The following is a 17021-nucleotide window of genomic DNA, read 5'->3' on the forward strand; positions in this document are numbered from 1 at the left end:
CACTGTTCCCTCCTAATACAGAAGTATGTTTTGAATTGCTTCGCTTGTGTGTTAGGACACAAATTGGTCTTTCCCCAGTATTCTGCCCTTAGCACACTTACACATCACTCCTTAGTATCTTCCCCAGCAGTAAGAGGGCCATCCAGTTTTAAACTAGCAGACTATGTGCATTACCAATTGGTAACCAGTCAGCAGTATAGATGTGTTAACCGTTAAGAGATCAATCAGTACGTAATGACCGTTAACCCATTAGTCACATACCATTACCAGCGGCATGTCTGCAGTGTGTGTGTGATCTGCATGAAGAGGATGTGCATTATTCCTTTAGTGAGGGATATTCAATGTGTGTGCATTAACCCCTCAGTATCTTGTCCCCAGCATTTAAAGTGTTACTAAACCCAGGACCTTGCATTCACTATATCTGGTCTCTCACAGTACAAAGAGCATGGAAATGCAATTATTTTAGTAAATATAAACTGCTAAATACCTTTTCTCAGCAGCAGCACAAAGGATGACCTCTACCAATGCCACATCCCAAAATAATCACTATAGACAGAAAAAACTCAGAACCCAGTATACAGATACCCTCTTTGGGGATTGTAAGCTAGGGAGGTGCTGTATAAGTGACATTTGTTATTCATATGCTCCTTCAACGATTTTAATGTTTGCTTTGTTGTATTTCTGGATGTTATGTTATGCATCCTGTTTTATAAATTTATGTATAAATAAATTATTTTGATACTTTTATACAAAAATTTAATTGGTCTCATGCTATTGCCAGTAAAGTTCACCTGTTGCAGGACTGGGTTCTGTGTTTTTTCTGTCTATATTTTTTCTCATCAGCAGTCTTATGTCTTCTATCAGTGCCTGGTTAAAACTTGTAGGAGTTTTTATTCTCCCCGGATTGTCCTATGAGGCTGCGGGACCCCTGAACCTCTGTCTGAACAGTGCTGATTGGCCTTGTGCCAATAACATGCACCCTCCCAGAAAAAACTCATTAGCAATAAATACCAAACTGAGCATGTGCAGCTTGACCCCAAGGCTCTGTTCTATCAGGAGATGGATTGGAGACAGTGGAAGAAGGGGAGGATCAGAGAAGACAGAATCAAACCGCCTTTTTACACAATGCAGAGGATTAACCCTTTCGGTTCCACACTGAGTATGACAAACAGGCCTTACTGCATATACAGACTGATTTTACTGTTGTGGGTCCAGTCCATAAGCTCAGATGCCACTCCCCTCGATGTCCTGTCCCCAAAATATGTGATAGCCCCTCAATGTCTATTCCTCAGCCCACATGCTTTATTTCCTGAGCGCTTAGTGCCCAGGAATTAATGTTAACCCACAAGCACCCAGCTCTTTTCCCCTGCACATACTGCCTGCTGCCTTACCCTCTACACACCTCTCCTGCACATACTGCCTGCATTCATTCCATTTACATTATTCTCCACCATATACATATTGCTTCCTAAGACACTGTTTGGTATATCCCCTAACCTTTTCTATTCTGGAACAGGCACACTTTCGCACACCTAAAGTGCAATACGTATTAAGAAAGGGGCAACACATAAGGATCCATGCACACTGGCTTAAAAATCACTGCTTCTACAGGAGTTTTGTGTTTTGCCTGTAGAAGCAGCTCAGTGTTATCCTATGTGTCCATGCACATTAGGAGGATTAGAGGCATATTTTAAGCTCAATGTTTAAAGATAGGAAAAAAAAAAAACGCTTCTAGTTTGCATTTCTGATTGGAGCTTTCTGGCAGAAAAAAACTGTGTACAAAAATAATATATATCTGCCAGGGAAACTGGTGTTTTTTTAAGCTCAGTGTTCATGGATCCAAAAGGGACAGACAAATTGTGACTTTCTAGGCACCTGTATATGGTAGGCATGTCCTTCACCATCATCCTCCAAAGGTACTTGTACAGATAAGAGAAGGATGTAAAGGCCCATTCTATCACTTGAGTGTCCTTTGTTTCCAGTAATGAAGAGATAGCTTTGAAAAAATCTTGAAAGTGTGGATAAAAGTCACCCTGGAGATCTCGAGCCAGTTGGACCACTAGACTGTAAGGGGAAAAAAAAAACACAAGTGTTACTATACCATAACAGAAACAGAATAAAATGAGATTCTCCATTCTGCACATTTTTTAATACCTAGAATTCAGTACAGTTATTACCAAGTTAAGACAAACACTATGCTAGAAGTTTAAATAAATGTTAGAGCTAATTAAAAAAAAATTGCTACAGGTGTCTGTCTACTTTGACTCTCAGTACATATACCGTAGTTACAGTATATTAGTTTACTTTATCTTAAGGTTGCTCTTAATGATAATTTCACCAATGCTAAAAAAATGATACATATTAAATACATCTAAAAAAAACTTGAGCCCCTGTGTTATGTATCAAACTAGATTAGAAACATTTTTGTTTATATGATAACACCATATAATAAATACACTAAGGGTCCTTTCACACGAGCGCTCCGATCAGATCCGCCTGTCAGTTTTTTAGGCGGATCTGATCGGATCCCCCATGCATCCCTATGGGGCAGCGGAAGTCAGCGGAGCCATGCCCGCTGACACCCGCTGCCATCCGCATCCGATCCTGTCAGTGAAATCCGGACGGATTGAAACCCTATTTTCCATCCGTCCAGGGGATCGGATCGGATGAGAGCGGACAGGCGGTCCGCTCTCATCCGATTCCCCCATAGAGATGCATGGGGCACTGACACCTCCCTCTCCGCACACAGAGCGCAGAGGGAGCTGTCATCTGCCTGCTTAGCGGGGATCAGTGTAACGATCTCCCGCTGAGCAGCACGGATCCACCTACGGAGGCGGACCACGTGAAAGAAGCCATACTGTAAAGAGATCTGATGCCTATGACATTCAAATAATGGCACAAGTCAGTGTATTACCCCATAGCTTTTCAGAGATTAAAGTGGTTGTAACTGCTAAAAGTTTTTTTGCCTAAATGCATTCTCTTCATTAAGGTAAAAAATAAAAATAAAAAACATACATGCACCTCCTCCCTGTCTCTTTAAATGCTTTCCAGAGCCCGACCTTGATCTAGTGATGTGCACGAGGGAAGCTGTACTGCTCTTTCTCTCCCTCCTTACTAGAGTCGGTTAGAGCAGTGGGAGCCATTGGCTCATGCTGCTACCAATCAAATCCAGTGACGAGGGTGCGGAGGCCGGGCCCAAGTTGCACTGTGTGTGTCAATAGACGCACACAGCATGGTTTGGGATCAAGCCCACACAAGTACCCCCCTGGCAAGCAGCTTGCTGGGGGTTACTCAGAAAGCAGGATATATCAGGAGAACCAGTGCGGGATCCAAGAGGAGGAGGATCAGGGCTGTTCTGTGCAAAAACATTGCACTGAGAAGGAAAATATAACGTTGTCGATTTAAAAAAAAAAAAAAAAAAAAAAAAAAAAAGATCCTTTACAATCCCATTAATGCAGAATCAACCTCATACAGCTCATGCAACTGATTTAGCATACATCTACTTGACTGGAGTTACATTTTTTGAGCAACAATGCCCTCCATCATCCCCTGCTGAAAAGTCTCTCCCCTGAGTCTTACCAGTGCTGCACAGCCTCTTCTTCAAAATCTTAACTGCCAGATAGAGCTCCTTTCGAACATAAACACAGTATTCTTCAGATATTATTAAGGGGAGTTCAAACTCGACCAGGACAAGCCAAGAACCAACTCTTTACAGAAATGAATGGAGTTTATATAGCATATCTATGAAAGGCTTGAAACCCAACTGTGATGATTTTAAAGAAGATTGTGCAGTGCTAAGCGAGCCACACAGCATAAACTCAGCACGGCAAGGAACAGGTGAGTATGAGATTTGTTGGGTGGGGAAAGTACACTATTGCCCAGTAAGTATAGCCTTTCTAAAAGTAGAGTTACGCTTTTGGCTGATCACATCCTTGCAAATCTGTTCAACATTGCCCTGGTTAGCAGTAAGGGGTTCCTACCTTCCCCACTTTTTCCAAAACTAAGAAAAAATGTTTTAGCTGAGCATAGCATTAACCGAAAATTAAATTAAATGAATATCTCCATGCATCCAGCTAGGAAAATTACATTTGGGCCATGTATTAATCCATACACATAATATATGTAAAAAGACAATTAGAGCATTGTCTACACGAAAAAAAAAAAGCCCATTTGGTTTTTAAATAAAACTAAAATAACTATTTCAGCTACACATTGAGGTTGATTTACTATAACTGGAGAGTGGAAAATCTGGTGCAGCTGTGCATGGTAGCCAATCAGCTTCTAACTTCAGCTTGCTCAATTAAGCTTTGACAAAAAAAAAACTGGAAGCCGATTGGTTTCTATACACAGCTGCAGCAGATTTTGCACTCTCCAGTTTTAGTAATTCAACCCCAGTGGAGCTCCACCCAAAAGGGGAAGCTCCGCTTGTTTGCACCCTCCCTCCTCCCTTCCACTGCCTGGTACCTGGTTTTGACAAGTACCTGCTCCCACTTCTGACACATTACAGGTCCCAAAAGACTATGGGACCATTCACAAGGTGCAGCCGCGACTTGCACAGTAGGAAACCGGCTGTGAAGCCGCAAGACTTCACTTCCTGTTTCCCTTACTTCACATGACAGTGCCTGCACCTGAAGCCAATTGAAGAATTGGCTCCGGTGAGGACATCGCTGGATCCAGGGGCAGGTAAGTGTACTGATCCTAAAAGTCAGCAGCTGCAGTATTTGTAGCTGCTGCCCTTTATATTTTGGAGGAGGAAGTGGGGGGTTGGGGCCTGGAGCTCCGCTTTAAAGAAGTCCACAGTGGATAGGAATTTTCAAGTACAAGAGAAGACAGTGATTTACATATGCTATATTACAGCAGGAATTGTATACATACTCAAGCAGAGGTTGGTAGGCAAGGCTGTTCTTCACTTGTAAGTGGGTCTTCAGGCTTTGGACTATGGTATTCTGATGGTAAACCAGCAGATGGAATGACTGGCACTTATTGGACAATTCGCGGTAGAAAGTTACTGAAAAACAAACAGTCATCCTTTTATCTTTACCTTCCGATTACTAACGAATAGTCTAGCTGATCCAGAATCCTTGGTACAGTACAAAATACTGCTGTGAGTTGATTCACATTCCACACTTAAAACATGAAGACTTTAGCACAGTATTACAGCTTAATGACCTTGAACACCAACACACTGGGAGCTGCAGAAAGGTGCCCAGGTAGGGACACAAGGTATGTACACCCTAAAAGAACTGAATATTTAAATTTACATTTACTATTCTCCTTCAAAGTGAACTTCTCACCATAGGGTCACATTTACCCAATAGCCCACTTGTAAACCGTTACCACACTTACCTTTCTGGTGCCCCATTTATTAAAACGCCACAACACTTCTGTTCCCGAATCAGTGCAAGTATTCAACCATCAGATTCGTTGTTTACTTACTCCCCAACTGCTCTGTAGAGATATATTAACTGGTGGAAGCAACCATATCAGCTGGTGGGGTAGGAAAAGTGGCTGGGAAGTAAAGAAGCTGCAGCCTTTCAATACATAGACTGCCAGAAAAGTAAGTATTCTTTATTGGGAAAAATGGGAACTGACTATCAAGCTGAGCCCCTTAATTAAAGCGGAGTTCCACCCGAAATTTATACTTACCTCCATCTTCTCGCTCCCGGTCACCTGAAAAACAAATGGATAATCGCAATTTTTTTTTTTTTTTCACTTACCTTTTAGAGAAAATATACTCACCTTACTTCCTTCTTCCTCCCCTCGGCGGCCACGGCGATTCGTCACTTCCTGGCTTTTGCAATGATTCCTGGGAGCTGAACGTCATCGCTCCCAGGAATCATTGCGCCTGCACCGGCCCCGACGTCAGTTCCGGGGCGCGCGCGTCATTCCCTTCTAAACAGCTTCTGGGCATGCCCAGAAGCTGTGGAGGGATGACGCGCGCGACCCGGAAGTGACGTCGGGGCCGCTGCAGTGCATCGTGGGACCGAAGAAGGAGGAAGAGGACCGAAGAGGACGCGGAAGAGGATCGCGCTGGCTTCAAGCTGCCCACACCCGAGATGGCAGCGCTGGAGAAGACAATTTCAAGGTAAGTTTTTCTCCTGAAAGGTAAGTGCAACCCGGGACAGATCAGAGGCTAGCCATTGTGGAATGTGCTAGCCCTGACTGTCCCGGGGGTATTTTTATAAAAAAATGTATAACTAGGGTGGAACTCCGCTTTAAGACCCACTATGGAGATCTTTACCATGTATATGGACCTTGCGCTCTGGCCTTGTGTGGGGGTTAACGCTCCCTCAGTTCCCATTTTGGACTTATTTCTGGGTGATTCACAGCCTCATTTACAGTTAATACCTATGTGTAAGTTACACTTCTTACCTAATATTTCATTGGATGCAATATCACTTATGTATATGTGTCCTTTTAGATATCAGAATCATGCCTGCTCCTGAGGAAGTGAAAATCCTTTTCCCGAAACGCGTTGAGCTTATGAGGCAATCTATATTTGCAAGCTCCATCATGCATCCAACCATTCTTTATTTACCTCAATTACATATTTCTTTGGAAAATTATTTTATTGTCCTAATTAGTGTGTTCAGTTTTACCAGATTATTTTTTATATATACATACCTTGTATGTCCGTTTACTGTTTTTGCATTATATATGTACTTATGTTAACTGCTATGGACATATTAATAAATACGTGATGTTAATTAATTATATACTTGTTTTGTGCTTACCATCATATGTATTTGAATTATTATTTTCATCATCATTTGTAAACTGGCCACACCTCATATAAAGTCCCAATTATTTTTGAACACTATGTGTTTTACTGCTTAATCGCATATAGGGATAGAGACTCAATGGCAAGAGTCTCATTTAAAGTCCCATTTTCCCCATCCCCAAAAAGTAATAGCAGGCAGCAATGCTGTCTTCATTTGGTGCAGAATTTCTATTTTAAAATTATAAAATGGATATTTGGTTCACTTTAATTGCTATCAGTGGATCGCTCCTAAACAAGAGCTTTACATTCTTAGTTCTGCATCCATGGCAAAAAAAGTTATCTGAAGAAAGTATTTTAAATTGTTATAACCTTAAGAGACCTTCATTTTGCCCTGCTTGCAACATGTGTTTTGCTTGTTTTCTATTTCCCAACCCATAGCTATTAAATAGGTACATATTTTAATAACCAGTACACTTTATTTGCACAATGTACTCAACACGTTTGGAGTGCTATAGCACAAAAAGCCAACACAGCTGTTAAAATATGCATAACAATAAAAACTACGGCCTAGAACCTCAACATGATAATAAACACCCCCCCTTTTTGTCTTACTTTGTTACACACGTACATGTACCTACAAGTTTTCCCTATTACCTTAAAATGTGGCTCTGTCTGTACTTTGACATCTCTTTTTGTAAACCCAATAAAATCTTTTGCACAGAAAAGATGCATAACAACCATCAACTGAGTCACTATCAGCTCATAAAATACACATCCAGGTTTCATTACAGTATTTACACAGAAGTAATAATCCATACTTCCTTAACATCCCATTTCTTGCACCATACACAGCTCAAAGAAGCAGATCATGGTTACATTTTTCCTGTGAATGATCATATCAACTACTGATTATCAATATACAGGTTCCAAAACAATATACGTCAGTTACATGCACATGAGGATCTCTAACCTCACAAAAGGGCACTTTCATCATTTCATGTTTATTTATCTATACTTTATATTAGTCAATCCAGTCATAGAGTCATGGCCTAAGGGAAGAATAAAGCAACACTCAGGGCAGATATAAAAAAGCATGCTATTTAATGCAGTATGGTATTTATTAAAAATACTTAACTGTAATTGTACAAAAAGCTAGTATTATGCCCCGTACACACGTGCAGATTATCTGAAGACTTTTGTCTTCAGATTTACCTTTCCTATGTAGTGCAAGGGCCTGCCGGATTGCATACAAATTGAAAGTGTTTAGGTTTGACCTCATATTATATGGTTTTGGTAAGTCTACAGACAAAAGTCTTCAGATAATCTGCACGTGTGTATGGGGCATAAGTAACCTGAAACAGTCTTGATATCAGCCTCCCTGTCCATAGGAGCACTGGCAGCCAATCAGGCTCTACTTCGCACATGTGCTGACAGGGAACAAACAGCCAAGAAAAAACGATGACCTCACCAGGGTGCTGCTTCTGTGGTTCACTGACCAACAACAAACTGGGAGTGTGTTCTGATATTCTAGTCTCTAATCAAGCTGTAATGCTGCTGCAATGATGGTTTAAAACTTTATTTTGCTTTCTGGCATGCCATCACAAAACCGGAAACACCAAATTTACAAATCCTTTGGCAGGTAAAACATTTCACATATGTATTTTAGCAGTCTATTTAGCTAAGGCTGGATGATACAGCTCAACATCTAGGGGAACAAGCCAAGAACTGGGGTCTAAGGCAAGGTTCTTTTTTTCTTTTGTTTTTCCAATAGGGCTTTTTTTTCATGTAGCAATTCGTAATGGGAGTTTTAAAAGTGCAATTCACCAAGAATTTTGCATTAAATAACGAATGCGGTGATTGTTCGATTGATCGGTAATTTATTGCATTGAGCTGGTTGCTAAGAAGCGGGCAGGAAAGCCGCCTGCAGCGTCCTTAACAGATGACTCATCAGCTGAATGTTAAAAAAACATGCAAGCAATTACAAATAATGAAAAAGAAAACAGCAAGGCCCCCCCCCCCCCAATGCATACCAGGTAGTATGGATTTTAAGAGGAACCCCACGCCAAAACTAACAGGTCAGGAAAGGGGGATGAGGATGAGGGCCTCAAATTTTTGGTGAATGGGTAGGGGTAAAATGTACCCCATACCCATTCAGATGGGGGAGGGGGCAGGATCTAGGGGCCCCCTTGTCAAAGGGGGCTTTCAGATTTCCGATAAGCCCCTTGCCCATAGGCCCCCACAACCACAGCCCAGGGTTGTGAAGAAGAGGCCCTTCTCCCCATCAACATAGGGACAAGGTGCTTTGGGGGGGACAGAGCTCCTTCGGCCATGTTGAGGGCATATGGCCTGGTATAGTTCAGGAGGGGCTCTTTCTCATCCCGCCCCCCCCCCCCCTTTCCTGACCTGCCGGGCAGCATGCTCGGATAAAGGTCTAGTATGGATTTTGGGGGAGAGGGCCAATTTTCGTTTTTTTTATGTTGGCATGGGGTTTCCCTTAAAATCCATTACCACATCCACTGTTTGATTTTCATAATTTCTAATTGCCGACATGTTTTTTTTTTAACATTCAGCTGTCAGCGGGTAATGGTAAATACCGCATAATACTTTTTTTTTTCCTTTTTGTAAATTGGACTTTATTTACCGCAGGCGATCGTTTATGCAAATGAGTCATGTGATTGTGTTATTGCATGCAGTAAATGTTAGTGCATTGACCCTTCAAGTGCTCTATTCTTGTGTAATATGCAAGGACTGTGTTGTGTAGGGTTTGCAGTGGTAGTAAGTGCTCCTTATCATAATACACAACAGAAAACAAATACTCTTGTGCATAGGTATTGTAGCCCAGCACTTATATAAGTAAGGATCCACTTCTATGGGAATACTGTTTCTGGCCTTGGTGCCCTCTAGAATTGGGGGTGTCCTTACTATCACTAGAGAAATAGAAAAAAAGAGAGGGCGCACCAACCTAATGCCTTATCCCAAATTAATTTTTTTAGTATAAAGAAAGATTAAAACTACTCACAAGCATGAAGATGGAAATACACTTATACAGGCCATTATCCTGTGGCTTTACAGACCTGGGACCCGATCACAGAGAAGACCGTGCAGGTGCTCCTGCTGGTTGACGCATTTCGAAGGTTTACCTTCTTTCTCAGAGCCTCTGGTTGCTGGTTCCAGGACTGTAAAGCCACGGGATAATGGCCTGTATAAGCGTATTTCCATCTTCATGCTTGTGAGTATTTTTAATCTTTCTTTATACTAATTAGATTAATTTGTGATAATGCACTAGGCTGGTGTGCCCTTTCTTCTTTCTATTGCTCCTTATCATACACAGAGATTTGATTGAATGTTAAAAAAGCTATTTGCAGGGGAGCACCAATTCACTGTCCATTTCTAGAGAAAAAAGTGACAGATTTCACCACATCTGCACTGCTGAACTCTGCCAAACAACTTACAAAGAAGCATGAAGCAGTAATGAATTTTAGAATGAGAAGATCACTTACCGCACTACCCTCACCTCAGTGAGACATCTGCCCTTTTATTGCTAGTCTAAATTTTTTACCCAAAACATGAATATTCTACTGACTGAATATTTACCAATGGTCTTGCCAAAATCCTTATGTAAAAAAAAAAAAAAAAACATCTAGCACCTTCTAACAAATGGTCATACAGATATACATACCAAAATTCTCAGTAAGGTTCAGATCCCGCCATTTCTGTAATCCTTCATAGAAGTACGTTTCAACATCCTAATGCAAGCCAAGAATACAAGAATCAGGTACACACTCCTAGAAGGTTTAAGCTTTAGAAATGCACTGAGGTAAAGTACCTGAGATAAAATAGGAAGCTGCCAATGCCAATTTCCTCCTGAAAATGCTTGCCTTGTTTCCTCTGGCCTCAACACTTACTGAGTCACTGACCCGAAACATGTCAGGATCCGATCGTCCCCCGAGGCTGTATAGGCTTACACGCTTCGAGGCGGCGCCTCTGCCTCCCTGCCTTAAAACGCGTAAGCCTATACAGCCTCGGCCGACGATCGGTTCCTGACCACGCTGCTGAGGATTTTATACTTTGTTTGATGTGTTTTTATCAAGAACTCGTTTGTGAGTATTTTTAATCTATTTCTTTTAATAAACCTGCTCAAAGGATAATGCACTAGGCCAGTGCGCCCTTGTGTTTGTCTGTTGTTTTAGAGTTTCCAGACCTCCCTGGTCTTGTAAAGGGGCTGCAAGGCTGAAGCATTCCAGAGTTGCCGTGTCTATAGTTTTCGACATCTGCAAGTTTATAGCCAAGCTGGATAGAGGATTGCACCACTCAGAGCGCAGGGGACAGGTGTTTTCCACCAACGGTTTATTTGATTGTATGGCAAGCTTTATTGGTGGCAGAATCCTAACATCTGCCTCCTGTCATGAATCTCCCCTATTCTCTACCTTTTTTGTTTCATGTATAGTGGCTTGAATGTCAAGATATGCCATTCCTATTTTGCTATAGCTTCCACTCAAAGCTAATAAAAGAAAGTGTCTGTGTTTTCATTAAATTATAATCCCACCATTAAAAAGCGCCAAACAACTTTGAGTAAATTCTTTTTGTTACATTTGTATTTATAGCACTGTACAAAATCCTTATATTCTCTCCATTAGGCACAGCACAATTACATTTTACTCACACCCGTATTTCAAAAATATTTAGCATTTGGCCTTAGTACAGTGAATTCAGATATAAAATTTGCAGGGCACACAAGAGAAATATAAATCCTTACCTCGGAGTAGCTCTCTGTTCGGTCAATGCGGTGTATAATATCAATGTTCACATTTGCTAGTCTTTCTGAAAACGTCTGGAACTGCAGACAAAAAGACCAAATATGAATGAGCAAACAACTATCAGAGTATTTTTTTAAACTCCTATGATCAGCCTTTTGATGCTTCTATGCACTACTCCGCCAGTTATGTTTACACTTTTAAATGATTGCTTTCAATAACCTTACCTATTGCACTGATAGCAAAACCAAGGTAGCAAAAAGCCCCCTTTAGAACATGCAGCTACAGCAACAATTTCAATAAAGGCCCCTTTCACACGGGCGTTCCGTATGTCCGTATATCACCCCATCCGTTTGCGGGTGATATATGGACATAATGCATGTCAATGGGATTGCGGATGTCAGCGGATGACCATCCGCTGACATCCGATTTTCGTCCTTTCAGTTCTGTTCCGTTTTTTGGAACGGAACAGAACCTTATTTTTTCTTCCGTTTAAAAAACGGAAAGGACGCAAAATAGGATGTCAGCGGTGTCATCCGCTGACATCTGCAATCCCATAGACATGCATTATGTCCGTATATCACACACAAACGGATGGGATGATATGCGGACATACGGACCGGATGACACAAATGTCATCTGTGTCCGTGAAAAAAAAATAAAAAGTGCCGGAGCGGATCGAAATACGGTCCGCTCCGTGTGAAAGGGGCCAAAGAGCAGGGTTACATACTTGCAAATACAGCGGGACACCCGATACCAGAGGTTAGGGACAGATGATTCTTCCTAAGCACAGGGCTGATCATCTGTCCCTAGCCACAGGTAACTGCTACATGTGTGAATACATGCGAACAGTGGAAGAGAAACGTGGCTCTTGTCAGCTTGTCATTGCTATGTATAGGCCAAGTGGTCACTGCTGTTGTATGGAATTTTATTAGAATTGTCTTGAATAAAATATATTTTTTTACATACTAATTGGTCAGTATTTGTCCCTCAAAGTGGGCTGTCCAACACCGATATAGCCCTTTTCCTTACAAAAAATTGTTTTGGTCACTGCTATTTGCTGTCCTGCCGTATTTGCTAGGGATGTACCGAAATGAAATTCTTGGCCGAAGCCGAATAATAATGAAATGCTTGGCCGAAGGCCGAATACCGAACGCGGTGTTTCGCATTTTTTCCATTTATTTTGCCAATTTTTTCACCATTACAATAATTAAATAATCTTGTCCTCTCATGTCTCTCTCTCTCTCTCTTGTCCTCTCACTCTCTCTCTTGTCCTCTCATGTCTCTCTCTCTCTCTTGTCCTCTCATGTCTCTCTCTCGTCCTCTCATGTCTCTCTCTCATCCTCTCTCTCTCTCTCTTGTCCTCTCGTGTCTCTCTCTCTTGTCCTCTCGTGTCTCTCTCTCTTGTCCTCTCGTGTCTCTCTCTCTTGTCCTCTCGTGTCTCTCTCTCTCTTGTCCTCTCGTGTCTCTCTCTCTCTTGTCCTCTCGTGTCTCTCTCTCTCTTGTCCTCTCGTGTCTCTCTCTCTTGTCCTCTCGTGTCTCTCTCTCTTGTCCTCTCGTGTCTCTCTCTCTTGTCCTCTCGTGTCTCTCTCTCTTGTCCTCTCGTGTCTCTCTCTCTTGTCCTCTCGTGTCTATCTCTCTTGTCCTCTCGTGTCTATCTCTCTTGTCCTCTCGTGTCTCTCTCTCTTGTCCTCTCGTGTCTATCTCTCTTGTCCTCTCGTGTCTATCTCTCTTGTCCTCTCGTGTCTATCTCTCTTGTCCTCTCGTGTCTATCTCTCTTGTCCTCTCGTGTCTATCTCTCTTGTCCTCTCGTGTCTATCTCTCTTGTCCTCTCGTGTCTCTGTCCTCTCATGTCTCTCCTTACCTCCCTCCCTCCCATCTGCAGAGTCGATGTTTGCTGTATGGCTCCTGTGCCCTGTCACAGGCGGAGGCGGAGTACATTTGGTATCACTCCACCTGTGACAGAAGCCGGCGCTAAGCGGCTATACAGGAAGCATCCGCTGTGCTTCCTGTAGTGCCTCCGGCTATGTTTACAGTGATGCTCGGGGATGGCGGGTCGCCGGTCGGGGACCCGCAATTTGGGCTTACCGACCCACCATCCGCGTCATTAAAAACGTCATTGTTCGGCAAAATTTATTCGGCCTATTTACTTATTCGGCCGAACACCGAAAGTGCTTTTTTTGGCTATTTTCGGCCGAATAATTTCGGTTGCCGAACATTCGGTGCATCCCTAGTATTTGCAAGTGTAAATGAGGCTTTCTGCTTACAGGCTAATTTATGGTGCAGTGACGCATTGTAACAAATCAGAAGTTACCTCCATGCCCATTATTTATTATAAGATAATATTAATATTAGATAATATATAGTAATAACTGAGTTGGGCTCATCCATTTATCTCAGTGGAGTTTGTAGTCATGACTGAATAGAGAAGTGCAGTGTCATGCAATGTCAAGGGGCTACTGCGCTGCTTATGGGGTCTAAATTTTGGCTATGGATGAGCTCGTGTTTGGATTCTAGTCCAAATCGAAGTGTACAAGACCACCAGAATGCTGTCACCTGTACACAGCCAATAATTTGCAGCTGGAGCATTACCAATCCCACAGCTGCACCCAAACAAGGGGTGTGTACACGTGTAGCTAATGCATCAGCCACGGATGATGGGCCTAGCACAGATGACAGCTTTCGGGTGGGCTCAGACGCGGATCCATACACGCCAGGGCTCATCCCCCCTTTTCATTGCTCAACACTGCACTTTACTATACAGGCATGACTAAAAACTCTACTGAGATGAATGGATGAGCCCAACTCAGGTCTTTGATTGATCTCTATAAAGCTTATGATTGCAGTGGAGCACAGGCACCAAGGGGAAATAAAGCACCTAAAGAGGAAAGTGAGGCAGTGTAAGGGCTCATTCACAATGTGTCTGCATATAACAACACAGACTAAGGGCCAGTTGACACCAAAAATCGCACTGGAACGCGCTGTAATGGCGCTTTTCCACTGCATAGAACCGAGCGGTTCGGCTCGCTTTTGTGCTTTTCCACTGCTGGTACCGCATGGTACGGTGTAGGAACGGTTCAGTACGGTGCGGCACGGCGGCGCTTTTCCACTGCATGGAACCGAATGGTACGGCTCTCAAAAACAGTACCTACTCGATTGTGGTTCCAACAGGTACCATACCCGGTACCATATCCCACAATCCTTTGCATGCAGTCACTACTAGCCACTGATTGGTCAGAGAATCACACCCACCCCGTTGTTATCCCACCCACTTAACTTTAGTACTACTTTAGTGGAAAAGCAAACCATACCGTACCGAACCGTTCCAACACCGTACCATGCGGTACCAGCAGTAGAAAAGCAAACCGGCCAAGCAGGGCCGAGTAGAGCCGAGCCGGTACTTGCAGTGGAAAAGTGCCATAAGTTACCGTTCGATTCACATGCAATCGGGGTGCTGTGTGATTTTAGTCCATTCATTGCATGCACTACTTTATAAAAGGCACAGTAAACAGATCTTATGGTACTAGTGTACCAATGCAGGCAAACACATTTGCAACCTGTGTTTGGTTTATCATTAAGTTAAAATTGACACTCACTGTAGATTGCAACTGCAGCGCGTTTTGAGCACCGTGCAGGAAACTCGCACAGAATGCAGGTTTCTACACAGCGCTCTGGTGTAAACAGACCCTCAATGCAAATATGTTTTCTATGTGTCCTTATCACGCCATAGTGCTGCATTGAGGTAGGTTGAGGTGTGTAAGAGATGGTTCACATATATGCGATGACAGACATGTGATTCCCAGCTCACTGCTCTGCAAATCACATGCGATGTCTGTGCGATGCAAATTCAGCCATACAGATTGTATGGATGAATTTGCATCGCTTTCGGACACAACATGCACATGACCCTTTTTTGGGTCCGTGCCATAATTGGATTGCATGGGTGTTCACACCTATGTGATCTGATTCATGCCTGAACTGACAGTTTGCACTGCGATATGCAAACTTATCTGGGGGTTTTGTTAACCTTGTATGGACACCCCCAGCGATTCGCATATGGCAGTGTGAACTGCCTGCGAGTTGAATGCGATGCAGGAACCGGCAGTGGATTCGCAGAGTTCCCGCATTGCATATGTGTGAACCGGGACTAAAGTCAAATTGTAAATATGCTGCTCACGGCATGTCTTCACGACGCATTGCAGCGTATACAGTTGCATAAAGTGTCATTTTGAGACTCTTCAATATGGTAACAGTGTATCGAACTGCCCTCACTGCTCCTATACAACCAACTGTACACACATTTTTTTTTTTTTTATGTGATCTAGTGTGATCATTCCTTAAAAGCAGGACGGTGCTGCACCTGAGGTCTGATTTATGGCTGGAATACACGGGCCGAATATCGCCCGATCATTCGACCACCGACTTATGAAAAAGTGTTCCTTGGTCGAAAACGTTGCCAACATACACGGGCCGAATATCGCCCGACCGTTTGACCGCCGACCATCGAAACAGTGCATGCGTGATGATGTTCTACAGATTTTAAATGAACGACCTTAACACCAACATATAGAATATCGTTCGTTCGCAAACGAGACGACAGAATTTTTCGGTTTTTTTTCAAACGGGATTTTTCATTCACAATATCGATATCGGTCACTGATGGCTGGGCATTAACGAGTAGAATATGGGCCGATCCTTCGCTGAACGGAAATTTTCGGCCGATTTTCTTATCGTGTATTCCGGCCATAAGGGTATAATGGCTAATCTATCCGGGGTGTTTTTATACAATGGTACTTCTGCACTTTATCAACTAGCAAGAAGCCTTACATTAACTATTTTATCTCTATGGGGACAGTTACAACCTGAAACATCATATGCATATGACAAAAACATCAAATCTGAACACAAAGGATCTGTTTTTTGCTGTTTACATGTACAATGTAGCTGATACAAGCTGCTGACTAAGGATCAGAAATGAGAGTATAGTGAAAGAGTGCCACCTAGGCCTGCTGAGACTTCTAGTCCCACAAGGTCTAAGAGACTAAACTATAAGGCAAGTATGGAGATGGAGTGATCCCTGGAAGCACTATGGCAGTACATTACCTTAAATGTGTTCTCAGACTTGTGATGAGATGATTTCGTCTTCATGGCTCACAACAATCGTAAATCCGTGTCTATCGCAAATAGACTGTAATTCGTATTATTATGTTTATGGCTGGTTTTGTTATGATTTCTTGCACATTCCCATCCACATTAGACACACGTTGCTAGACACTGGGGGCCGCCATCTTTGCCGGTGATGACGAAACTCAGCCGCACTTCCGGAAACCCCGAGCAGCTACTTTGTTGCCAACCACATGGCGGCAGTGGTGGTGCGGCGGAAGTCTGTGTGATGCGCCATGTTGTGGCTGGCGGTCTTTACCAGCTACATACATAGCAAAGCAGAGATAAACACGAGAAGACGTGTAGAGTGTAATTTCATGTATGCAGAAAGAACAAATACAGCACACCAAATCTCATTTTCATTTTTAAATGAGTTCGAGAAT

General features: G+C 42.7%; 1 protein-coding gene across 1 annotated transcript in view; it reads right to left on the reverse strand.

Moving 5' to 3' along the window:
• The window catches only part of UTP20 (UTP20 small subunit processome component), a 159469-nt gene extending 142696 nt beyond the window's left edge, over positions 1–16773 (reverse strand). The window contains exons 1-5 of the mRNA XM_082254752.1: positions 16579–16773; positions 11478–11558; positions 10401–10467; positions 4876–5008; positions 1876–2064 (exon numbers count right to left, since the gene is read on the reverse strand). Coding sequence (XP_082110878.1) covers positions 1876–2064; positions 4876–5008; positions 10401–10467; positions 11478–11558; positions 16579–16623 — 515 coding nt within the window. The 5' untranslated portion in view covers positions 16624–16773. The remainder of the gene's footprint in view (positions 1–1875; positions 2065–4875; positions 5009–10400; positions 10468–11477; positions 11559–16578) is intronic.
• Positions 16774–17021: the final 248 nt, after the last annotated feature.

This window comes from Pelophylax lessonae (assembly GCF_965119305.1).
Source record: "Pelophylax lessonae genome assembly, chromosome: 4".
Lineage (NCBI taxonomy): Eukaryota > Metazoa > Chordata > Amphibia > Anura > Ranidae > Pelophylax > Pelophylax lessonae.